Source organism: Nomascus leucogenys, chromosome 1a (assembly GCF_006542625.1).
Source record: "Nomascus leucogenys isolate Asia chromosome 1a, Asia_NLE_v1, whole genome shotgun sequence".
Classification (NCBI taxonomy): domain Eukaryota; kingdom Metazoa; phylum Chordata; class Mammalia; order Primates; family Hylobatidae; genus Nomascus; species Nomascus leucogenys.
Window position 1 is genome coordinate 1,349,050 of NC_044381.1, and position 26,760 is coordinate 1,375,809.

Below are 26,760 nucleotides of genomic sequence, written 5' to 3' on the forward strand. Positions count from 1 at the left end.
GTCCTTAACACTAATATTTAATGAACAACTTCTGTCTTCAGAGCATCAAGATGTTTTTCAAAGTTTATTATCTGACACTGTTGGCCAGGCACAGTGGCTCACAGCTGTAATCCCAGCACTTTGGGAGGCCAAGGCAGGCAGATTACCTGAGGTCAGGAGTTTGAGACCAGCCTGACCAACATAGTGAAACCCCATCTCTACTAGAAATACAAAAATTAGCTGGGCGTGGTGGCACTCGCTTGTAATCCCAGCTCCTCGGGAGGCTGAGGCAGGAGAATCCCTTGAACCAGGGAGGTGGAGGTTGCAGTGAGCCAAGATGGCGCCACTGCACTCTAGCACGTTTATTGTGTTATACTATATATTCAGTTATTTATTCCTTCAGTAAACATTGTTAAACATCTCCTTTCTTCCCAGCATGTTGATAATTGGTGTGTGGTTGGGAGAGGAAGCAATGAAAAAGAAATGTATATATATATATTTTTGGGTGGGGGCGGAGACGAAGTTTTGCTCTTGTTGCCCAGGCTGGAGTGCAATGGTGTGATCTCGGCTCACTGCAACCTTCACCTCCCAGGTCCAAGCGATTCTCCTGCCTCAGCCTCCTGAGTAGCTGGCATTACAGGTGCCCACCACTATGCTTGGGTAATTTTTTATATTTTTAGTAGAGATGGGGTTTCACCATGTTGGCCAGTTTGGTCTCGAGCTCCTGACCTTCAAGTGATCCATCCTCCTCGGTCTCCGAAAGTGCTGGGATTACAGGCGTGAGCCAGCGTGCTGTGCCAAAAAAAATTTTTTTTTAATTAAATTTTTTGCTCTCTAGGTGCTTATAGTCTGGTACAAAAGACAAAAAAGTGTTTTGGTCTTGTTAAAGTTGAGAAATAAATCAGGGACTCATAAGTGCCTAATTTATGTTGATGTATGTAAACATACACTAGAAAACAGGATATTAAAAAAATAATGACACTGGGTAGTTTTATTGTAGAATAATTTTTACCATGGACAATTGTTTGTGAAAATGACACCTTGAAACCACGTCTTGCTTTTTTACTTGCTGGAGAATGAAACTTGAATTACAAGTCCTTTGGGTAGCCTGGTTTGAGCAGTATTAGGAAATAAGCAAGCCTAACTTAGTTAAATTCTAACCTCTCCTGATTCCCAGAAGTTCAAAGTTCATTTGGGGGTAATTCAATGTGATACATGCCTTTTGTGATTTCTACAAGGTGAACTAAAGAAATAACTAAAGATGGACCAGTTAGGTTTTGGTAAAAACTGTGATATGTTTTGTTGTGTTTTAAATACTGATGTTGAGTCAGTTCATCTTTCCTACTGAAAATCCGTAAGTGGGAAAAGTAGCTATGTTAAGAAATACATAGAAAAAGTAGGAGTTACACCAAAATATTAACGCTTGCCACTAGATGGTAAGATCTGAATGCCTTTTTTTTTACGTTCTTTAAATTATCGGTATGTGGCTTTTTTTAAAATGTTTTACAAGCATGTACTACTTTTGTATCTGGAAAAAGGTTTGTTTTTGTTTCATTTTTTAAGAAGAAGTTTCATCAGTGGCAAAGGCTCAGTTGAAATTAGTGATAAAGGATAACTACTTGCCACGTGTCATAAGCCCAGGGCTGAGAAGCGTCAGGCAGTGCTCTGAAACCAGTGAGTGCTGCGGGGATCCTGAGAACCCACAGAGAACAGTGGGGCTGATTGTGCCTCTGCACCTCCTCAGGTGACCAAGGGGTGAGCAGGAGGACACAGACTCTTTCATGAAGAAGTGACTAGTATAGGAAAAACAGAGCCTCTCTGTAGAGATGCTTAAAGTGCTAGCTTTATTTAAAAATCAACTGGCAAAACGGGAGTCAAGAACACACATTTTCAGAAGATCCCGGTTTCCTGTTTTCATTAAGAAAACAGGGAATGCGGAACAGCTGAGTGTGGTGGGGGTGGTGTCACTGCAGCCGGAGGGAGACTTCATTGGTGAAAACTCAGCCTATGGCATTTGTGCGTGGCCGGCTAAGTTTACACGAATGTTGAAACTTTTCCTTATGGGGTGAGGATCCAGGACGTCTGAGGCTGGGTCCGGGTGAGCTGGGAGCGAGCTGGTGCAGCAGAGGCCGGCAGAGAGCGCAGCGGGCGCCACCTGGTAGGTGAGCTGCGAGTGGCATGGGGCGGTCACTGCTGGCCGAATTCCAGGGGGGCCTGGGCGAGGGTGGCGGGCCGGGAAGGCCGTGCACTATTTGGCCACTTTACTCCACCGCGGCAACCCCACAGGTCTACAGGAGTCCAGCTTAGACTCGCTGGCTCACACACACATCCCGGGTGGGCCAGATCAGCCTGCCTGACACCCAGGCTGTAGTTTCTCTTTGTTTATGGAATTTCAGACAGTACTGGAAACAGGTCTGGCTGCATATTTTGAGTGATCACCTTCTCCATGTGGAGATGAAAGTTAAAAAGGAAAGAGAGAAGGACAGCTACGTTCTGTTAACATGAGCACAAGTTTCCAGGCACAGCACTCCAGACCAGCCCTCCCATTCTTAGGCTAGATCTGCATGACTGCTGCTGGGGACTTCTTTCACATAGAATTCACTTCCCACACGTGTTAGAATCGAACAGGTAGAACAATTTAATATTGTTTTAAATTGCGACGTAAGGAATGTATGTCCTTTTTATTCCTCTGCTTGGCAGACTTATTTTTGTACTTTTCTTTCCAACATTTGGGAAGAAAGCGGGCAAATGGAGGCAGAAGTGTTCTTCATAGCATTCACACTGTCGGGTGGAAATGTTCGGGAGGGCAGACACCAACCAGGTTTGCTGGAAGTTACTTCAAACTGGACAGCAGTCAAGTGGGTTTATATACTCACGAGAGGGCAAGGAGACTGATGGCTTACATTTTCACTCATTGCTTTTGAGTTCTTTCCATAGCTCTAAAAATGCACAGCTTGTTAGTGTGGCTCCGGGAAAACACAACACATGACTTGATCCTACAATTTAAACAAATAAAAATGACCTTGCTTTTAAGTTTGAAATGCACAGCCTGGGTCAGCGACAAGGTCTGTGCTTTGAAAGGTTCTTGTGTTTCCTCTTTTAAATGTCTGGTTTAGCCTTAAGTAGTATTTACTGAGTGCCACACGATCCAGTGGTTGGAGTATGTAGGTTTTACCCTTATCTTCATTCTTTGCATCTGTTTGAACTCATCAAAATACAAAACAAGGTGTTCCTGGGATAGAGAATGTTTTGTCCAAAAGAAGTCAACACGGAGAATACTTTTCCTATGGTTGAGACAGGGTTTGGTTTTGTTTTTAAATGAGGAGAGAAACTGAGAAGCGGAAAACACAAAATAGAGTCGAAGTCTTTCCTCTGTGTGCTTGTACTCATGCTGCCAGAGTTAATCACTAAATATCCTGTGCCCCAGCTTTCTCAGCCAGGGAGGTGCCAAGGCAAATTGTAAGCCCATGGAGGTAGTCAGGAGCTGAGTGCCCTTGGCCTCCATTTAGAAAGGCAGCCCAGTCTGCAAAAGACAGCAGCAGGGACATCTCATCCCAGGCCTCCTGGTTATGCTGCTGACTTTGTCTGTCTGCTGCTGACTTTTAGTTTTTTTGTGTGCCTCAGATAACACTTTGAAAAACAGGAATCTTAATGTCTGCTGTCTATATTCCAAGAGACTGTAGATGACCAGTGAAATTATCCACTGGACAATGCTTTCATGTCTTTTTTTTTTTTTTTTGAGACGAAGTTTTTGCTCTGTTGCCCAGGCTAGAATGCAATGGTGCGACCTTGCCTCACTGCAACCTCCACCTCCTGGATTCAAGCAATTCTCCTGCCTCAGCCTCCCGAGTAACTGGGATTACAGGTGCCCGCCACCATGCCCAGCCAATTTTTGTATTTTTAGTAGAGACGAGGTTTTACCACGTGTTGGCCAGACTGGTCTCAAACTCTTGATCTCAGGTGATCCACCCGCCTTGTCCTCCCAAAGTGCTAGGATTACAGGAGTGAGCCACCATCCGTGGCTTTTCGTGTCTTTTATAATGAATTCTTTTAAAAATATTTAGTAAGGACTTACTGTGTGCTTGACTCGTTAATCAGTATCTCTGAGCACTGATGGACATAAAGATGGAAAAAGATGGAAATAGTAGACATTTTAGACTACAAAAGTGGGGAAAGGGGAGTGAGGGTTGAAAAATTCCCTATTGAGTACAGTGTTCACTGTTTGGGTGATGTGTACACTAGAAGCTCAAAGCTCATCATTACACAATATATCCTTGTAACAAGCCTGCACATGTACTCCCTGAATCTAAGATACAATTTTAAAAAATAATACAATTATTATCTCATTACATTGTTTTTAAGCCTGTGAGTTAAATATTTGCATCTCCATTTTTACTCAGCGAGAAACTGAAGTTCAGAGAGGTTTATTAACTTGTTTACCCAGGCTGGGCGCAGTGGCTCACGCCTGTAATCCTAGCACTTTGGGAGGCCAGGGTGGGTGGATCACCTAAGGTCAGGAGTTCAAGACCAGCCTGGCCAACATGGTGAAACCCTGTCTCTACTAAAAGTGTAAAATTAACAAGGCGTGGTGGTGCACCCCTGTAATCCCAGCAACTCAGGAGGCTGAGGTAGGATAATTGCTTGATCCCAGGAGGCGGAGGCTGCAGTGAACCAAGATCACGCCATTGCAGCTCCAGCCTGGGTCACAGAATGACCTGTCTCAAAAAAAAAAAGAAAAAAAAAAAAAATACTTGCTTACCCAGTTGTTGTAGATCCAGGTTTAAAACATAGGTGTGTCAACTCTTAAAATCATACCAGCTTGCTATACTGCAACAAACACAAATAATAGTTTTTACCATTAGGTGTATTGCATGTCATTATAATATTCTTTTCTCCCTCTTCTAGGAAAAGCAGATGATATTCTGAATGGAGACCAGGACAAGGAACAGAAAGACCCTTACTTTGTGGAGACCCCCTATGGTTATCAACTAGACTTAGATTTCCTCAAATATGTGGATGACATACAGAAGGGAAACACCATCAAAAGACTGAACATCCAGAAGAGGCGGAAGCCATCCGTGCCATGCCCAGAACCCAGGACCACATCTGGTCAGCAAGGTATATGGACTTCCACTGAATCCCTCTCATCCTCCAACAGTGATGACAACAAGCAGTGCCCCAACTTCCTCCTAGCCAGAAGTCAAGTTACATCAACTCCAATCTCAAAGCCACCTGCCCCTCTGGAGACCTCACTCCCTTTTCTTACCATCCCAGAAAATCGACAGCTGCCACCTCCCTCACCACAACTCCCAAAGCATAACGTTCATGTCACCAAGACACTGATGGAGACCCGGAGAAGACTGGAACAGGAAAGAGCTACCATGCAGATGACACCGGGTGAGTTCAGAAGGCCCAGGCTGGCCAGTTTTGGAGGCATGGGCTCCACAAGCTCCCTCCCCTCTTTTGTGGGTTCCGGAAACCACAATCCTGCCATGCACCAGCTTCAGAATGGATACCAAGGTAATGGGGATTATGGTAGCTATGCCCCAGCTGCTCCCACCACTTCCTCCATGGGGAGCTCCATCCGCCATAGCCCCCTGAGCTCAGGGATCTCCACCCCAGTGACCAACGTGAGCCCCATGCACCTGCAGCACATCCGCGAGCAGATGGCCATTGCTCTGAAACGCCTGAAGGAGCTGGAGGAGCAGGTGCGAACCATCCCTGTGCTCCAGGTAAAGATCTCTGTCTTGCAAGAAGAGAAAAGGCAGTTGGCCTCACAGCTGAAAAACCAAAGGGCTGCATCCCAGCACAATGTCTGTGGTGTGAGGAAGCGGTCCTACAGTGCGGGGAACGCCTCCCAGCTGGAACAGCTCTCCCGGGCCCGAAGAAATGGTGGGGAATTATACATTGACTATGAGGAGGAAGAAATGGAGACCGCAGAACAGAGCACACAGAGGATAAAGGAATTCCGGCAGCTTACAGCAGACATGCAAGCCCTGGAGCAGAAGATCCAGGACAGCAGCTGTGAGGCCTCCTCAGAGCTCAGGGAGAACGGCGAGTGCCGGTCTGTGGCTGTGGGTGCTGAGGAGAACATGAACGACATCGTCGTGTACCACAGAGGCTCCAGGTCCTGTAAGGATGCAGCTGTAGGGACACTTATTGAGATGAGAAATTGTGGGGTCAGCGTGACAGAGGCCATGCTTGGAGTGATGACTGAAGCTGACAAAGAAATTGAGCTGCAACAGCAGACCATAGAAGCCTTGAAGGAAAAGATCTATCGCCTAGAAGTACAGCTTAGAGAAACCACCCATGACCGGGAGATGACTAAACTAAAACAAGAGCTGCAGGCTGCTGGATCGAGGAAAAAGGTTGACAAAGCCACGATGGCCCAGCCACTTGTTTTCAGTAAGGTGGTGGAGGCAGTGGTGCAGACCAGAGACCAAATGGTCGGCAGTCACACGGACCTAGTGGACACGTGTGTTGGGACCTCCGTGGAAACAAACAGTGTAGGCATCTCCTGCCAGCCCGAATGTAAGAATAAAGTTGTAGGGCCTGAGCTGCCTATGAATTGGTGGATTGTTAAGGAGAGGGTGGAAACGCACGACCGATGCGCTGGGAGGTCTGTGGAAATGTGTGACAGGAGTGTGAGTGTGGAAGTCAGCGTCTGCGAAACAGGCAGCAACACAGAGGAGTCTGTGAACGACCTCACACTCCTCAAGACAAACTTGAATCTCAAAGAAGTGCGGTCTATCGGTTGTGGAGATTGTTCTGTTGATGTGACTGTCTGCTCTCCAAAGGAGTGCGCCTCCCGGGGCGTGAACACTGAGGCTGTTGGCCAGGTGGAAGTTGCCATCATGGCAGTGCCTCGTACTGCAGACCAGGACACTAGCACGGATTTGGAACAGGTGCACCGGTTCACCAACACCGAGACGGCCGCCCTCATAGAGTCCTGCACTAACACTTGCCTAAGCACTTTGGACAAGCAGACCAGCACTCAGACTGTGGAGACACGGACAGTAGCTGTAGGAGAAGGCCGTGTCAAGGACATCAACTCCTCCACCAAGACGCGGTCCATTGGTGTTGGAACGTTGCTTTCTGGCCATTCTGGGTTTGACAGGCCATCAGCTGTGAAGACCAAAGAGTCAGGCGTGGGGCAGATAAATATTAATGACAACTATCTGGTTGGTGTCAAAATGAGGACCATAGCTTGTGGGCCACCACAGTTGACTGTGGGGCTGACAGCCAGCAGAAGGAGCGTGGGAGTTGGGGATGACCCTGTAGGGGAGTCTCTGGAGAACCCCCAGCCCCAGGCTCCACCTGGAGTGATGACTGGCCTGGATCACTACATTGAGCGCATCCAGAAGCTGCTGGCAGAACAGCAGACACTGCTGGCTGAGAACTATAGTGAACTGGCAGAAGCTTTCGGGGAGCCTCACTCACAGATTGGCTCCCTCAACTCTCAGCTCATGAGCACCCTGTCATCTATCAACTCTGTCATGAAATCTGCAAGCACTGAAGAGCTGAGGAACCCTGACTTCCAGAAAACCAATCTGGGTAAAATCACAGGTAGGTGGTACCCTGAGGACGTGGGAATGAGGAAGGATGGGGGAAAATGTCTTTCCAGAAGCTAAGGATTATTTTTTAACTGCCGGAACCGTTTTTGGAGGAGAAATGGAGAAAGCTTTAGAGTGGTAATCTGTAGAATGAAAACTAAGAATCAAAATCTATAAGCACCTCTGCTGATTCTTATTATCTGGTAGCCTCACTGGCCTCTGGCTGAGGACTAACGCTGGAAGAAAAGTAAACTGGTGTTGGCTGGCCTAGAGGTTGCCTTCTGGGGCTGCTAGTTTGGTAAGATGCTTTATTCTTTGTCTTTCAGTTATTTACTTGCTCATTATTTATAAAAATGCCTTTAAAAAATCCTACCCTGTTTGTACCCACTATTAAAAGTGTATTGTCAATTAGAAATACTGGCATAAAATGTTTTCAGTTAAAACGTTTATGAGAGGAGAGATTCCGTTAATTTGTTCTTTAATTCTGCATATAATTATTGAATTTGAGTCAGGTGCAATGGTACACATCTGTAGTCCCAGCTACTCTGGAGGCTGAGGCGGGAGGATTGCTACAGCCAAGGAATTTGAGGCCAGCCTGGGCAACATAGTAAGACCTCCATCTCTAAAAAAAATATGAAGTAAAAATTATTATTACTTAGATTCCTACTCTGTCTCAAGCGTAGGTATAGGCTGTGAAGATGGTGTGAACAAAACAGAACAGAGCGCCTGTCCCTGCGGTGCTTACATTCTAGATGGGGTGCAGGATGTAGACAATAGACCTATAATAGGAGGTGATAAATACTGTGAAGAAATTAACTCCGGTTATGGGAACAGCGAGTGGTAGTGGTCAGGGTGAGGGCTGTTTGAGATGAGGTGGTCAAAGAAGGGACCCTTGATCAAGAACTTGGAGAGAAGGGAGTCTTTTTCCCACTCTTCTTTTTTGTTTTGTTTGTTTGTTTGTGTTTTTGAGACAGAGTCGCTCTGTCACCCAGGCTGGAGGGTAGTGGTGCCATCTCGGCTCACTGCAACCTCTGCCTCTCGGGTACAAGCGATTCTCGTGTCTCAACCTCCTGAGTAGCTGGGACTACAGATGCCCACCACTGTGCCCAGCCACTTTTTTGTATTTTAGTAGAGATGGGGTTTCACCATGTTGGTCAGGCTGATCTCGAACTCCTGATCTCAGGTGATCCACTCGCCTCGGCCTCCCAAAGTCCTGGGATTACAGACATGAGCCACCGCACCTGGCCCAATAGGCGCTCACATTTTTGTCTGTCTTATTCTTTCTCGTATTCATTGGGATTCCTGCTCACTCTTCCTTCTTGAAATTGAAGGTAATAATCAGAAAGCCACCCTGGATGATTTTATGGCTTACAGTAATTCCCTGTGAGCCTTACCAACCTGATTTTGCTTGTGACCATGTGCACTGGCTCTCACAGTGTATAACATCATCCTCAGCTTAGGACCACAGTGCCTGGCTTGCGTTTCTGGCTCTCCAATTCTCATGAATCAGTGTGAGCTGGGAAAGAGTGTGCATTAGATTAATTTTACATGAAAATGTGTAATACAGACTTAAGTAAGCCATCCACAGAAATTCCAGTCTTTCTGTTAGCGTCTGACAGGGCAACGATTAAAATAGACTGAAATATGTTATTTTTATATCTTCCTAGGTTTCCAGTTTCAAACCTGAATTATTGTTAGTTTTCAGTATCTGTGCTATAGGACAGTTTGTTGTGGAAGAAAAAAATGAATATGACAGCTCATGTGTGGGGTTTTGCCTTTTAGAATCCAAAGAGTCTCGTAAACATACAGGGAAGTCATTTTAGAATAAACAGGATTAAAATGATCTGTGGACTGAAAGAGGGTCTGCAAGAACTCATGCCATGTCTGCTTTGACATCCTTTTAAAAATCATGATGTCAGATGAAGTCAAAATAAAATTCTTAAATACCTCCAGACACAGATGGCACAGTGGATCATCCATTATAAAAGCATTTTGTTCCCAGCCTTCCTCCCTCCTCCCCACACTGGGGTTTCTATTTCACATTCTTGCCAAAAATATTCAGCTTAACACTGAAGTAATTTGCTGACCCCCCTGAGCACGGAGACCAGGGAGCAAGTTTGGTCTGGCTCTGTGACAGTGTTTTTTGGTCTATTTCCAGTCACACTGACATGCCACACATCACTGGTTAGATCCAACCCTGCTAACACACACCTAATTAATCAGCTAAAATACAGAAGACCTACGGCACTTGTGAACAAAACAATAAATATTTTTAACAGCACTTATTAGTCACAATGGCAGCCCCTCTCAGAGCACACAAGAACAACTTTAAAGTATTTCTGTAATGCACATCATATTTGTGTTTTCACCATTTTGCTTAACGTTCTAATGAGGAATTAATTAGGTTAGGAAATGAACGCAGAGTATTCATTTTTGTTATCTGGCATTTGTCATGTGGACTGAAAATTAAAGCAACTTGGCATAGTAAAGTGGAGATGCTCAACACTTAGAAGCTTTGAGAATCCAGGTGGCTCAGGGTACACTGTGCGTTCCTGTGGACACCATACGGCAGAGAATAGCACTCACCACAGTCTAGAATGCATTTCTGAACCAAAATATGTACTATAGAAGGGTATTCATCTCAATGTTTTTTTCCCCAAATAAAACAGTAGGGAATTTGGGTCTGACGCCTACCAAAAAGAGCGTATAAATGATCACTTATGTGAACCTAACCCAGTATTCTAATTTAAGGAAGTTGTTGAGTTTGGGCTCTGAAGCTAGACAGTGTGGGTTCACATTCCTTCTCTGTCACTAGAACAGATTGTCTTTGTTCCTTCACAGGGTTGTAATGAAGATTCAGTGAGTCAATAGGCGTAAAGCACAGAGTATAAATGCTCAATGAAAGCTGGCTGACGTTGTTGTTATGGTTAGAGTATTTCCAGAAATAGAAATGTAGATCTAGAACAAATGATGCCACACAGAAATTGTACAAGTGGTCTTTTGTTTTCAACCTAAATTTTTATCTTCATTATTCTAGGTGATGCCTCTACCCAATTATTATAGCTCTGCAACTAACAATTGTATCAATATAAAGAAGTAAATAGATAACAATGGGAAACACAAAATTGATAAATTTTCAGTCCAGAGTCATTCAGAATCCTTGTCAAAGCTCAAAACGAAGTATATTAGAGGCCAATCCATAGAATTCTGTTCATTTTTCCTAGAGTTGAAGATTTGATGATGGTGTGACTTTTCAGTATGCAAAAAAGTGCTATTTTTAGCAGCATCATAATGCTTAACACTATGTTTAATTTCTTAAAATTCAACTGGAGCATGCGTCATAAGAAATTAATAGTTCAAGCCTAGGCAACATAGTGAGACCTTGTCTCTACAAAAAAATTTTTTTAAATTATCTGGTCATGTTGTCCTGTGCCTGTAGCCTCAGCTACTCAGGAAACTGAGGTAGGATGATCTCTTGAGCCCAGGAGGTTGAGGCTGCAGTGAGCCGTGATCACACCACTACACTCCAGCCTGGGTGACAGAATGAGACCTTGTCTGGGGGTGGGGAGGCGGGGGGGAGATTGTGCACGGTGGCTCACACCTGTAATCCTAGCACTGTGGGAGCTGAGGCTGGCAGAGTGCTTGAGCCCAGGAGTTCGAGACCGCCTGGGCAATATGGCAAAACCCCATCTTTACTAAAAATACAAAAATTTGCCAGGCGTGATGGCAGACGCCTGTAGTCCCAGCTACTCAGGAGGCTGAGGTGGGAAGATCACCAGAGCCCGAGAGGTGGAGGCTGCAGTGAGCCATGATTGTCACCCACCGTAGCCTGGGTGACAGAGTGAGACCCTGTCTCAAAAAAAGAAAAGAAAAAGGAAAAAGAAATTAAAAGTTCAGAAGAGCATATAATAAAAGAGCTAAAGCCTCCCTGGCGCACGCCTGTGGTAGCCCACGTGTGTTTGGTATTTACAGATGTGCATGCTTGCAGGTCTGTATTTTAGAAACATATGTTTTTGTAATAAAATTTGAATCATACATAGTCTGCCTCTTTGTTTTTTCACCTCAAAGGTCACGAACATTTTTCTAGGATTTGAGAGACAATGTGTTGGTTTTGAGGGAATTGGAACCTGATGGTGACCAGAGGTGTTTTGTATTTTTTAATTCCTGATAGTGTGAGTTTAACACATTTAATATTTTCTTTTATAAAATAAAAAAGTTAAGAGGAAATGAGTTTCTGTTATAACAAAAACGTTGGTGAAAAAAGTTTATTCTTCCTGTAAATCAGTTGGATTGTTTTCGTTTGAGGCATAGATTAGTGTTTTCTTTTTTTAATTACTATTTTCTTCCAGAAAGGGAAGAGGAGAGAGAAAATTCCAGACAAATGACTTACAGTTACAAATACTCTAAAAATAAGTGTCTCTGAGCAAATACAAACTAAACTGTAACAGTGGAATTTAACTGCCTGCCCCATGATTTATAGAACATTCATCTCTCATACTAAAAGGAACTGCTTTTTAAAATCAGCTTCCATATTTATACTCTTATTAGTTATCTTAGTTCCTCAAAAGTTAATGAACTCGAAGTCATTCCTGTAACTATGAAAGTAAGTTGTAGGCAAGAGATCTGAGCCAAAGCACAAGTAGTCATTACAAAACACGTTTCTAGGTAGTTTTGTCCTCGTTCAAATAATGTATCATTTGCCTGTCTTAGCACTTGGCTTCTTAATCACTTTCTTTTAATGCTCAAAAGCACCAAAACAATGCAATGCAAGTGTTTCTGGGACCCTGCAGATATAAAAGCCTGATGTAGGTAGTGGAAGGCCTAGAAGTCAGAAGAGCTGACCTCATACTGGCTGTGTAGGTAACTTGCTGTATCTTTTTTTTTTTTTTTAACTTTTAAGACAGGGTCTCGCTCTGTCACCCAGGCTAGAGTGCAGTGGCTTGATCACAGCTTGCTGTAGCCTGAACTTCCCGAGTTGTAACCATCCTCCTCCTTCAGCTTCCTTAGTAGCTGGGACTACAGGTGTACGCCACCATGCCTGGCTAATTTTTGTATTATTTTTAGAGACAGGGTCTCCCCATGTTGCCTAGGCTGGTCTTGAACTTTTGGGCTCAAGCAATTCGCCTGCCTCAGCCTCCCAAATTATTGGGATTACAGGTGTGAGCCACCCCACCAGGCCACTGTATCATCTTAGAAAGGGAGATTTTGGACTTCCATGGCCTCCCGTGTCAAATAAATAGGGTGAGATTCGTTTTTCTTCTACGGTCCCTTCAGCAGGATTAATGTATGTAAGTGTGAGTTAACTGTTTGTGTTGGTGACCACACATGTATTAGCATTCAGGCTGAGTTCTGAGAGGAGAGCGTAGTAACAACATATTTGTCCTTTCTCCTCTATCAAAGCTGCATGCTTTTCCTCACAAAGTAGTATGTACCAATAAAGAAGATGGTCCTTCATGAATAATCTCTGCTGCCTGTTCCCCAAACCATCATTTGGGCTGAAAGAGTGAATTCATGCTCGAGCCCCCCCCCACCCTTTTTTTTTTTTTTTTTTTTGAGGCAGAGTCACGCTCTGTCACCCAGGCTGGAGTGCAGCGGCACAATCTCGGCTCACTGCAACCTCCACCTCCTGGGTTCAAGTGATTGTCCTGCCTCAGCCTCCTGAATAGCTGGGACTACAGGCACACGCCACCACGCCTGGCTAAATTTTTTTTTATTATTATTTTTAGTAGAAACGGGGTTTCACCTTGTTGGCCAGGCTGGTCTCGATCTTCTGACCTCATGATCCGCCCGCCTTGGCCTCCCAAAGTGCTGAGATTACAGGCATGAGCCAGCGCGCCTGGCCTCAAGCCCTTTTTCTTAAAGAAAAACAAACATTATTTCAGATCCCTTTGAATTTTAGTCATACTTTGGGAAATTAACCTAAATATTTGAAAGGACTCCATAATGAATTGGAAATTTCAGTCCTACCTGTTCTCAACAAGTAAGTTTAGATGTTCTTTAAAAATTAAATCAGAATGTCAAGCTGAAAACTTGGCACAGCAACAGGGTTAATTAGCTGGCCACACTCTTTTGTGTTTTCAGAAAGTACTTGGCACCATCAATACAAATATAGATCAGCATACCAGAACAGAGCAACTTTTAAAATCCGTTTTAATATATTTTTTAAATTGATTTTCTAACAAATTTGGAAACCCATTGCTATGTACCGGTAACTAATACCCATTCTGGACGGATAAATGTTACACAGAAGACTGGAGAATTGATCTCTTTAAAACTTGTTCAGCTCTAGTTTTGGGTGTTTGGTTTTTTTTTCTTTTTTTAAGAGATGGGGTCTTGCTTTGTCACCCAGACTGGAGTGCAGTGGCATGATCAGGGCTCCTGCCTCTGCAGCCCCCAACTTCTGGGCTCAGGGCTCAAGCAATCCTCCCACCTCCCAGCTCTAGTTTCACTGAATTATTTTTCTTGTAAAACAGTTTGCTTTTAACATTCCTTTATGTCAAGGACATAAAGTTTTCATTTTTTTTTTAATTTCATACTAGTTTATTTAGGAGTTTCATTTTCACTCCTCAATAGATTTTATGTATTTCTCATATGCTTCTTCACTCATAAGTTCATCTAGTTCTGAAGGGTTACTCAGTGTCATCTTGATCAGCCAACCATCTTCATAACAAGATTTGTTTACAAGTCCTGGATTTTCTGCAAGAGCTTCATTCATTTCAGTTACTTCTCCTGATAAAGGAGAATAGAGTTCACTAGCAGCTTTCACACTTTCCAAAGCACCAGACTCATCTTGGTTGCTCAATTTTGTCCCAACTTCAGGCAGACTACAGTAAACAACATCTCCCAACGCTTCCTGTGCAAAATTGTTGATTCCCACTGTTCCAGTGCCGTTTTCTGTTGTTACCCATTCATGTTTCTCTGTGAATTTACGCACCGAGAGCAGAGCGGGTCCAGTGCGCAGCGTACGGACGGCGCCCACCCCCAGCTGCCAGGGCCTCAGCAGGCAGGGCGCGGCAGGGACCGCGCGCAGGGTGCAGAGCAGGGAGCGCACGCTCGGCGTCACTATGTTCGCAGGGGTGCGGGGGTCGCAGCGCTAGGCCTCGGCCACCCGCGCCGGGAGGCGGGGCGGGGAGGGCAAAGTTTTCATTTTAAGTGGCTTGTATTTCATTATAGTCATCTCATTTGCCTTAGAATTTAATACATGGACAATTATAAAAGCTAAGTGCACTTGGGAATGATAATGCATCAAAGGTGTTCCTCTTCTTTTCCAGAACACTGAGATTTCTGTCACTTGTCCTTTAGTGATTACTAATCTGACCAAGTTGTAAAATGAAGCTTATGCTTTATTGGTGTTTATGGCCGTTATAAGTGAGTTAATGACAGAAGACTTCACAGTTGCCCACTCTGCTGTCCATTAACTTCCCATTTGTGCCTGTGAAAACCGTTGCCACCTGGTGACAATTTTGAGCATCTAGACCAGAGTGCCAGAATTCTGAACGTGTTTTGTAATTACTCCACGTGTTGCTGTCGTTTTATTTTGTTGAGACCAGGTCCCACTCTGTCTTCCAGGCTGGAGTGCAGTGGTGCAATCATAGCTCGCCATAGCCCCTAACTGCCAAGCTCAAGTTATCCTCACACAGGAACCTCCCAATAGCTGGGACTACAGGCACTTACCACCATGCCCAGCTGTTTTTTGTTTTGTTTTGTTTTGTTTTGTTTTTTTGTTAGAGAGGAGGTGTCACTATGTTGCTCAGGCTGGTCTGCAGCTGCTAGGCTCAAGCAGTTAACCTACCCCAGCCTCACTAAGTGCTGGGATTACAGGCGTGAGCCATTGCACCCAGCCTGTTTTTTGTTTTTCTGTAGAGACGGGGTTTCATTCTGTCTCCCAGGTTGGAGTGCAGTCTCAATCTCCCCGCCTCAAACCATCCTCCAGCCTCAGCCCCTCAAAGTACTGGGATTACAGGTGTGAACCACTCCCAGCCTGTAATCACTCCTGTTTTTATCCCTATTGTTCAGGTAGCATTTACTTTCTGTTTAGCATGAACATCTACCATTAGTGGCCCAGGGCTGTTAATTAAACCACCAGCGGTTCCTAAGAATTCACATGGATCCAAGTTGATGGGTTGAAACTAGAGGGGAGTCTAAACTCTTAATTTCAGTAGTCAGCTTTTATATTGGTTAATTTAATTCAGTGGATCTCAATCCTGGCTGCACAATAGAATCACCTGGGGAGAAGTTTGAAAATATTGATGCCTGCAATTGGAGGTACTAGTTATATTACCAAGGCTTTGACTGGAATGGCATGTTTACAGACTGCTTTGGGAAACTGAAGTTGACCTTTAGAGCCTATGAAAGCCCCTTGGAAAAACTGACCTCATACCTTGTCCTTTACAGGGTTCCTAACCTGTGGTAAGTAAAGAATGTCACTTTCTGACAAGCTCAGGAGCCCCAAGTTATTTTGGGACCTCGGGAAAAGAGGAAGTCACCTAATTTATATAGGTATCTGCAGGCACAAATAAATTCTTGGCTGGGCTCAAGAGGTTTCTAAAAGGTCTCATGTGAGATTCCTTATGAAAAATTTCAGCAAAGTCAATGTAAAAGAAAAAGGGGGGGTGCTATATGGCAAATACTTACTCTTGCGGCACTTTATGCAAATAATTAGCCCAAGCATAATAAGACTAAAACTTATTTTGGAAATAAATTGGTCCTGCTATGATTGGTCTTTTGATAGAAATAGAAAACCAGAGAGAGAAAAATCACGTTTCAGAAAAACTATAGTACCCCTTTTATTGACTCCAGCCTTGTCCATTTTTTTGGATACGGTTATCTACTGATAACCCAATAATTGATTGGTTCTCAGTATCATTTACCTGGGTTCCTCAAGGCTTCAGGTTGGTTCTACAGGGACTCCTGAAGCTATGACTTTCACTCCTTATGGTAGGGCTTACTATTAATCTTACAGTCTGCTGTTCACTTATGTGCTGTACTAAAACTGTGGATAAGAATGACCCCAACCGGACACCAGTGAAGGCATACAGTCAACTTCAAGACGGTTTCACTCCTCTTACCTTGGGGGCAACCCCTTCCCCAACAATGTTTCATAAGCGAGAAGAAATTAGAGCTGTCATCAGCCTTTCCCATCTCCATAGCTCACACCTCACGATTGAGGTATACTGAAACCCAAGGGGGTGGGGACATTGAAACTGCCTTTCCAAAATCATGACAGTAAAAGAAACCTGACATAGCTGACTCCATCTTACTTCTTAACTCCAAGCTGTCCTTGTTCATTCCTAGGCACCGGCCAAGCTAACTGTGGGTAGAATTTGGTTTGTAATTTAACCTTAAAGCAAGGATGATAATAGCCCTTTGCAAGACTAAACCGCCCTTGTAAAACTAATGAAAGCCCACAAGGTTAGAATTATGGAAGGGCCCTGAATTCTATTTTATTTATTTATTTTATTTTTTTGAGATGGAGTTTCACTTCAACTGCAAATATGTTTGTTCTCTCTCTCTCTCTCTCTCTCTCATATCTGGACCCACCCAGATAGTTCATTGTATCTACATTTTTTAAAGTCTCACCCTCAATTCAGGTGATTCTAAAGGGTAGCCAGGGTTGAAACGATTGAATTTTGTTTGTTGGCCTCTTTATTCTTTGGCTTTCCTGGCTGCACATTTTCTTCGTTTTGCTCAAACACAGCAGTCATTTGTCAGTCTTACGTTGGTGCATGTGGTGCCTACAACTACAAACGGCTCCTTATGAAGTTCAGAGAATTGTTTATAGGCCACTGAAGACCAGCCAGAGTTTCAACACCATCCAAAGAACATTTTCTGGGAATGTAGGTGACCATTTCCCTCTGACTTGACAAATGAGAGCCAATTTGGAATTTAATGAGGTTCTTTTCCTTACCAGTTAAGCCTCAGTAGAATCCTCATGACCTTCAGTTGAATCACATGGACATTTATTAAAGGCTGTCAGTGGTCCAGCACTGTTCTAAGTACTGGACAGGACACCAAGTAAGAGTGTAGCATGGAGGAACTCAAGATGCTGACCATCTCATTGAGGAGACAGGGCATATTTTAATCTGGACAGTAAGTGCCACAGGACAATGATGGGGAAAAAAGAGATCTCTGTGGAATGGTTGGAATGGTATCATAGAAAAAAGACTAGAGAAGATAGAATTTGGGCCAAGCCTTGAAAAGAGTATGGGTCGAATTCAGCTGAAGGATGGTGAATTTCCAGACCTGTAGGATGATCTAATTACTCCCTACTCACAGAGTTGGAGTAATTAAGTCACATGACCACTCTGAACAGAATGGACAGAGTGGAGGAGTAGTTGAGAGGTAAAATTCCCGCAAGCAAGATGAAACCTTCCACCTTGACCCTTGGATGCCTGCAGGAGGAGGTGGACCTTGAATGGAGAAGTTTTAAAAAGCCCTCGTTTACAAAAGTAAGCTGTGATGAGAAAAATTACAGCACCGGATATCCCTGGGTGACACTATCTGGAAGGGGTGGGAGGAAAGGCTTACCACCCCTTTAGAAATGTTAGAAATGTTCTGTATCTCTGTTACAGAGGTGGTTACACAGGCGTATACATTTACCAAATTCCATCCGACTTACACTTAAAATCAGTGCATTTTCGTGGGGCATGGTCACATGCACCTGGGTGCTGTGGTCCTAGCTACTCCAAAGGCCAAGGTGGGAGGATTGCTTGAGCCCAAGGGTTCAAGGCTGCAGTTAGCTATGATCACATTCCATTGCACTCTAGCCTGGGTGACAGTGTGAGACCCTGTCTGTAATTAATGCATTCTGTGCATTTGATTGTCTATAAATTGTGTTTGAATTTTTTAAAAATTTTAAGCTGTATTTAAACAAAGAGAACCTATGGATTAAAAGACTTTAATAGCAACCAATGGAAATACATGACTGGGATTCTGATGCAAACACCCTATTAAAGAAATTTTTTAGAGACTATTGGAGATTGGGCACAGTAGCTCATGCCTATAATTCCAGTACTTTCAGAGGCCAAGGTGGGTGGATAGCTTGAGCCCAGCAGTTCAAGACCAGCCTGGGCAACATAGTGAAACCCATCTCTATTAAAAATACAAAAAAAAAAAAAAAAACCAGGCGTGGTGGTGTACGTCTGTGGTCCCAGCTACTTGGGGGGCTGAGGTGGGAGGATTGACTGAGCCTGGGAGACAGGTTGCGGTGAGCTGAGATCATGCCGCTGCACTCCAGCCTGGGTGACAGAGTGAGATGGCATATCAAAAAAAAAAGACTATTGGAGAAATTTGAATACTGACTGGATTATGTGATAATCATAATTATCTTTTTTTAAGATTTGATAGTTTTAACCTCAATGGTTTGCATTTTTTAGAGTTCTTTTATGGACTTATACTGAAATATTTATGGATGAAAATGATAGAATCTCTAGCTGTTGCTTCAAAATAATCCAGTGTGAGTGGGCAGAGGGAGTTATCAGGGAAACCAGATATTTTCTAATCATTGTTGAAGCTAGTAATGGGAAGACAGGAGTTTATTAAACTATTGTCTACTTTTGTATATGTTTATGGTTTCAATAATAGTCAAAACTATCATATATTTGCATTTTAAAAGTCATTGTTGGTTATTGAAGAGGAAAATGCTTCGTACAAGCATTTCTCTAAAAAGAGTGTTCTGGTGGCCAGGCGCAGTGGCTCACACTTGTAATCTCAGAACTTTGGGAGGCCGAGATAGGCGGATCACTTGAGGTCAGGAGTTCGTGACCAGCCTAGCCAACATGGTAAAATCCCGTTTCTACTAAAAATACAAAAAATAGCTGGGTGTGGTAGTGGGCGCTTGTAATCCTAGCTACTCAGGAGGCTGAAGCAGGATAATCGCTTGAACCGGGAGGTGGAGGTTGCAGTGAGCGGAGATTGCGCCACTGCATTCCAGGCTGGGCGACAGAGCGAGACTCAATCTCAAAAAAAAAAAAAAAAGAGTGTCCTGGCACTCAGTGATTAACTAGTGAGACTTTTTGGAGGCCGCTGCAATATTTTCTAAGTAATGATGAACGGACTTGGAGAAGGAAAAATGAAGATAAATGCCCTGCTTTATTTACTTTGCTTAAAATAAGTCAAAGGTACATTAGGCATTTCATATTTGCAGTTAGGGGACACATAGGCCACATCAGGTCACATAGTGTTAAACATTGTTTGGACCGCTGAGTTCAGTATTGTGTGTATGTGTGTTGAGGAGGAAGTTGGAGTTGTAAAGGAATCGTCCAGGTAGCCCCCGTGTCCCACAGCTAAAGGAGAAAGCATTGTGCTGTTGATTTGTGGACAAGGGACTGTTCACAGAATTAGGAAATGTAAGTTCTAGTTCAGCTCTGTGGCCTGGGGCAAGTCACTGAACCTAGCTGGCCTTCAGAATCCTTAGCTGGCAGTATGAGAATTAAAATTTAGATGATATCCCTTGAGGTCAGGAGTTTGAGGCCAGGCTAACCAACATGGTAAAACTCGGTCTCTACTAAAAATACAAAAATTAGCCAGGCATGGTTGTGCACACCTGTAGCCCCAGCTACTTGGGAGGCTGAGGCAGGAGAATCGTTTGAACGCGGGAGGCAGATGTTGCAGTGAGCTGAGATGGCACCACAGCTCTCACTCCAGCCTGGGTGACAGAGCAAGACTCTGTCTCAAAAAAAAAAAAAAAAAAAAAAAAAAAATTTTAGATGATCTCTAATGCCTTACGTTGAATTTTTTGCCACCTCTCACTCTTTTATTATAGCGTCATTGTTCTAAACCAGTTTTCAGAGTGGGCCACCTGCATCAGTGATTCTTGTAGGTGGTGGGGAATGTCAGAAATGCTATCACTTGGCCCCCATCCCAGAACTACGGAATGATCTTTTGGCAGCATGTGCCTGGGAATCTGCGTTTTAGCCAATGTCACAGGTGATTCTTACAAAGAATAGAACTCAGAGCAGTTTTAGGGCTCGTTATTAGTTCTTTTTCTTCAAATTGCCTCAAAATACAATCAACACTTAAGCTGCTTTTCTTCTAAGAATCTAAGAGATTTCAGAGCTTTACTTTGAAAGGGATAAAGTTGTAATCACCTGACATTGTGAGTAGATTTAAATGTTTAATTTTTGTTAGTAATTTATGTTTATAAAGTATAATTTAGGAAATACTAGAGACAAAAAGAAAAAAGTTATAGTAGCCTGTGACTCTTTAGCCTTAGCAAAGCAGTGTTAAACGGGTTTCCTGCATATCCTTCCATGATTTTTCTAATACGTATATATGTAAATATAATTATTTACTAATGCCAGTAGGCAGCAATGAGAACAAAACCTCTTTTGTATTTTTTTTTCCCATGAGTAAAGCATAAGACTTCAGATTCAGATAAATTCTGGTGTGTTATAAGGCAGGCCTTTCCTACAAGGGGTGGAGAGGCCATCCTTTATTCTCTTGGTGGGAATGGTCTGAGCTGTGTTGTGGGGCAGGCCGCTGATTTGTGTGATGTATCATTAGAGGGAATCAGCCCATTGATCTTTTCTAGTTTCCATTAAACTTGAACTGAGAGGCCAGGCGCAGTGGCTCACGCCTGTAACCCCAGCACTTTGGGAGGCTGAGGCGGGTGGATCACCTGAGGTCAGGAGTTCGAGTCCAACCTGGCCAACATGGTGAAACTGAGTCTCTACTAAAACTACAAAAATTAGCTGGGCATGGTGGCATGTGTCTGTAGCCCTAGCTACTCGGGAGGCTGAGGCAGGAGAATTGCTTAAACCAGGAAGGCCCAGGTTGCAGTGAGCCAAGATCGCACCACTGCACTATAGCCTAGCAACAGAGTAAGACTCCGTCTCGAAAGAAAAAAACTTGAACTGAGACAAAAATTAAAAATAAGGCCAGGCGCGGTGGCTCATGCCGATAATCCCAACACTTTGGGAGGTCAAGGGGGGCAGATTTCCTGAGGTCACAAGTTCAAGACCAGCCTGGCCAACATGGTAAAACCCCGTCTCTACTAACAATACAAAAATTAGCCAGGCATGGTGGCAGGTGCCTGTAATCCCAGCTACTCGGGAGGCCGAGGCACAAGAATCTCTTGAACCAAGAAGGCAGAGGTTGCAGTGAGCCAAGATCGCGCCACTGCACTCCAGCCTGGGCAACAGCACGAGACTGTCTCTCAATTAAAATAAAAAATTATTTACCAAAGTAGGTTTATTTTCTCCGTATTATTGTATGACCTATTTGTAATACACATCATGTTCAGCTTTCTATGTTAATATTCTCCTATATCAAGATTTGTAATGGCCATATAGAATTCCTTTGTATAAATATACCAGTGCTTGTATGGTTGTTTCTTATAAGCAGATCGTCTGCCTCTTTTTACTGTTTTAAACATGGAAACAATAGCCTTCTGTATCTTTTTGTACATCCTTAGGATAAAACTTTTAGACAATTAAGTGAAATAATTTTTCATTTTTAAAAGTGATTTTGAACACAGTTAACCCATATTCACTATAGAAAAAATGGCAAATCCAAGGAAATTATTATTATTATTATTATTATTATTATCATTATTATTATTTTTTAGACAGAGTCTGGCTCTGCCGCCCAGGCTGGAGTGCAGTGGCATGATCTTGGCTCACAGCAACCCCTGCCTCCTGGGTTCAGGTGATTCTCCTACCTCAGCCTCCCGAGCAGCTGGAATTATAGGCACTCACCACCATGCCCAGCTAATTTTTGTATTTTTTTAGAGATGGAGTTTCACCATGTTGGCCAGGCTGGTCTCAAACTCCTGACCTCAAGTAATCTACCTGCCTCAGCCTCCCAAAGTGCTGGAATTACAGGCATGAGCCACCGTGCCCAGCCTAATCCGGGGAAAGATTAAAACTACCATAGCTGTTTCATTTAGCACAGAGGCAGATAACTTTTCGTGTGTGTGTGTGTGTGTGTGTGTGTGTGTGGTAACGTATTTTAATAGGATCACACAATACATGGAATTTTATTATCTGCTTTTTTCAATTAACCATATATTACAAACATTTTTCCACATCACCCACATTGAAAATTCTATGATATATCTGTAAACCAAAAATAAAACTCTAAGCCCCCGAACCAACTGAACAGATCCTCCTGTCAGCCAGGGGATTCCGTAGTAAACCTGAAAAACTAGTTCACGCCATGATGGGAAGGAGGTGTCAAACATGCCTCATTATACCCTCCTCCCTTTGGAATTCAGGCACAACTGACCAGCATTAACATTAAAACAGAAATCTTAGGAGTGACAAACAGACTCTTTATACCAATAAGATAACAAATTCCAACCTGACTCTAGTATAGCATCACATGACAGATAGCAGACCCTAAAAGAAATTGAAGTATTTTACCCTAAAATATATTTCTTTGATGTATTTTGTTTTTTGTTTTGTTTTGTTTCCTTTGTTTTCTTGAGATGGAGTCTCTGTCACTCTGTCACCCAGGCTGGAGTGCAATGGCACAATTTCAGCACTACAACCTCCACCTCCCGGGTTCAAGCCATTCTCCTGCCTCAGCCTCCCAAGTAGCTGGGACTGCAGGCACCTACCACCATGCCTGGCTAATTGTTGTATTTTTAGTAGAGACGGAGTTTCACCGTGTTGACCAGGCTGATCTCGAACTCCTGACCTCAGGTGATCCACCTGCCCTGGCCTCCCAAAGTGCTGGGGTTACAGTCATGAGCCACTGCTCCCAGCCTCTTTGATGTATATTGAAATGGCCCTGCAAGGCTGTCTCTTGTGGGGAATATCTACGTTATGTAGAGAATCCCCTTACCTGTCCAGGCCTTTTCCTAATCCAGGAGAGATTAAGAGTCTGGTACCTATTTAGGTCTGAAAAGAGACATTTACCATCTATATAGAGGTCTGAAAAGAGACATTTACCATCTATGTAGATGAAGCCTGCTACCTGGAGGCTACATCTACATAATAAGAACCTTGGTCTTCACAACCCCTTATCTTAACCCCGACACTCCTTTCTGTTGTTTCCAGGCCTTTAGATAGTAAGTTAACTTTTTCAACCATTTGCCAATCAGAGTATCTTTGAATCTACCCAAAACCTGGAAGCCCACCCTTGTTTCAGTTCTTCCACCTTTCTAAACTACTGTACACCTTACATGTATTGATTTGCGTTTGCCTGTAACTTCTAGTCCCCTAAAATGTATAAAATTAAGCTGTAACCCAGCCACCTTGGGCACATGTTCTCAGGACCTTGTGAGATTGTGCTTTTGGCCTTGGTCATTCATACTTGGCTCAGAGTAAACCTCTTTTTTACAGAGTTTGACTCTTTTCATTGACATATCTGTATACATTAATTACAAAATATTATTTAATCCAAATTGCTTCGGTCAGTGAACAGATTTTAAGTGGCTAACATATACAAAAGCACTCTAGTAGATTTGGTAAGAGAAACAAAGTTGATCAGAACTGTTTGATGCCCTCAAAATATTTACCATCTACAAGGGAGTCTAAAACCATCATACAAGTCATCTTGTACATTGTATCACAGGTCCCAGGAGAAGGTACAAAAGATGGGCTGTGAGAGTTCAGGGCAAGAACATTATTAGTGAAGGAGATCAGGGAAGGGTCTGAAGAGGCAGTGATGAGAGGGTGCAGCTGTGTGAAGATGGGTGAAGAAAGGTATTCCAGGTAGTAAAAGGGCATAAGCTGAGGCATGCTGCCAGGAAACAAGAGACCTGCATCTCTATACAGCGAGTACTGGCACTTAATGGGATACAGTCCCTGTCCCAGTAAGGATGACAGGAGGAGTGGGAAATGAAGTTGGGGGGGTCAGCCAGTACCAGGTTATGGATTAGAATCTCTGGCTCTGCAGTGTGGACTACATTTCCTGAGCAGTGGGTGCTTTTTAGGCGTTGTTGTCAGATTTTGTTTTAGCTAGAATGACGATGGCAGTGGAGCGGGCTGGGAGTAATGCTCTGAAGCATTGTGCCAGAGTGGAAATAGTAATGGAAGAGGGGCAGTAAGAATACTACTTCCATGACTAGAAACCGAGGGTATGATGGTAGCAGCCAAAACAGAGAGAAAAGAAGAGGTGCTATGGAGTTAGAATGACGAGGCCCGGCAGTCTGCCTATGCTGATGAAATCAGGAAAGGTGAAGAGTCAAAGGGGCTTCTGAGTTTTGGTGGCTGGGATAATAGTCCCATTTTAAATTATGAATTGCAAGAGTTGTTGTTTTTAAGCCTGCTTTTTCAGTCCTAGCATCACACACTCTGTACCTTTCTTTTTCCTGATAGGCAATTATTTGGGATATACCTGTAAGTGTGGAGGCCTTCAGTCAGGAAGTCCCTTAAGCTCCCAGACATCCCAGCCTGAGCAAGAAGTGGGGACCTCAGAAGGAAAGCCAGTCAGCAGCCTGGACGCCTTCCCCACTCAGGAAGGTACGCTGTCTCCAGTGAACCTGACAGACGACCAGATCGCCGCTGGCCTCTATGGTAACTTTTCTCACTCACAGTCATTGGCATCAGGATTCTAGGGCCAGCATTGCCAGCATTCCAATTTAATGTCAATGTACCTTTAAATTGACCTGGAAGAAAGTTAATATCGTTGTTTGGAAGGTAGGCCCAGAATGTCTTTAAATAAGGTTACCAAAGAGGCTGGGCGTGGTGGCTCACACCTGTGATCCCAGCACTTTGGGAGGCCAAGGTAGGCAGATCACTTGAGGCCAGGAGTTCGAGACCAGCCTGGCCAACATGGTGAAACCCCGTCTCTACTAAAAAATACAAAAATCAGCCAGGCGTGGTGGTGCACACCTGTAGTCCCAGCTACTCGGGCGGCTGAGGTGGGAGAATCACTTGAACCTGGGAGGTGGAGGTTGCAGTGAGCTGAGATCACGCCACTGCACTCCAGCCTGGGTGACAGAAAGAGGCGCTGTCTCAAAATTACCAAAGAAAGAAAGCTGTACAAGAAAGCTTACCTGGTATTACAAATTATGAAATATTTTAAATAGCATTTTATTCACGTTCTGGCAGGCATAAGTTTTTTCAGGTTATCTCAGCTGAAGAAAAATAATAATCCCTGTTTAGTGCATAAATGGTCCTTGAGGCTCATGAGACACGACATCACTTTATAAGCAATAAAGCCGGATACAAATGTCAATTTTCACCGGCTTTGTTATGTCTGGAAGTACTAATTGATTTTTTTCCCATGTGAAGAATGTTAGTAATGGAACTTTGAATTATTTTCTTTGCATGCACACACTTTCCCATTGAATTTTGTGGAAACTTCTCACATATATGTGCCAAGATCTACATTTACATGCATGAGAAAAGAACTGTACAGGAAAAAAGATCATGTAACGTGTATGAGTGTGAGTTTTCATTTTTATTGCCTTGACTTTTTCACAGCATGTACAAACAATGAAAGTACACTGAAGTCCATCATGAAGAAGAAAGATGGTAACAAAGATTCAAATGGCGCAAAAAAGAATCTTCAGTTTGTTGGCATTAATGGAGGGTAAGGAAAGATGGTGGTTCTAGAGGCTAATGCTGTCAGTCTCCTTTGCCTCCTGCCTAAGTCACATTTCAAGGTGCCTAGTCGGGGAAGCGACCACAGCGCAGTGATGGAAGATTCCCTCCTCAGAAAGGCAGAAAGGTGCATTTGGGCTTTTCTTTCCTCCTCTGGTGCTGTCTTTAAGGATTTGTCACTCTTAAGGATACCTGATGAAGCCGAGCAGTTTACATCTCCTCACCTCTGATCTGAAAGAAATAGTCTTCAGCGAACGCAGCAGGCTTCCTGCACTGTGTTGGAGAACTTGTACTTACCTATATGAGAACTCACAATTGAGCAGAAAAAGACTGAGAGCATCACTCTCTGGGCCAGCGATCATCATCTATTCCTTCAGAATGGGTCCTTTTGCTTAGCTCTCCATGTTTACGACCCACATTGTAGGGTCTTTCACAATTGATAACCACATCACCAGTTTGCTTCCTAAATAGAATGGTTATTGTTTGTTCCTTCTCTTTCCATTGGCCCACGTACATAGTTAAGCCCCTTTGTTGTCCTACAATGGAATCAAATCAGTGAATTGGTACATGGCCCCCACAAGAAAGAAACAATACGAAGTTAGTTAAGATAATGTTTATAGCAAAGTGTACCATTAGGGTTTAACCTTATGGTGCCTGTTTTCCAGATCTTAGAAGTTTTATTAAGTGATAATGGCCAGGAGATTTTGGAGGACATACACCAGAAAAACTATTGA

The 26,760-nt window shown here is 43.5% G+C and overlaps 1 protein-coding gene and 1 pseudogene across 14 annotated transcripts in view; one reads left to right on the top strand and one right to left on the bottom strand.

The window, feature by feature from the left end:
- KANK1 (KN motif and ankyrin repeat domains 1) overlaps positions 1-26,760 on the top strand; it is a 202,126-nt gene that overhangs the window by 161,258 nt on the left and 14,108 nt on the right. For 7 of the 14 annotated variants that reach the window (XM_030817309.1, XM_030816385.1, XM_030819227.1 and 4 more), the window contains 3 exons: positions 4,885-7,545; positions 24,797-24,994; positions 25,907-26,015. In XM_030817309.1, coding sequence (XP_030673169.1) covers positions 4,885-7,545; positions 24,797-24,994; positions 25,907-26,015 — 2,968 coding nt within the window. Of the gene's footprint in view, positions 1-1,569; positions 2,138-4,884; positions 7,546-24,796; positions 24,995-25,906; positions 26,016-26,760 lie in introns of those variants that run through there. The other 7 variants (XM_030816728.1, XM_030817854.1, XM_030821634.1 and 4 more) reach the window with 3 other exon arrangements.
- On the bottom strand, positions 14,078-14,947 carry LOC105738430 (annotated as a pseudogene).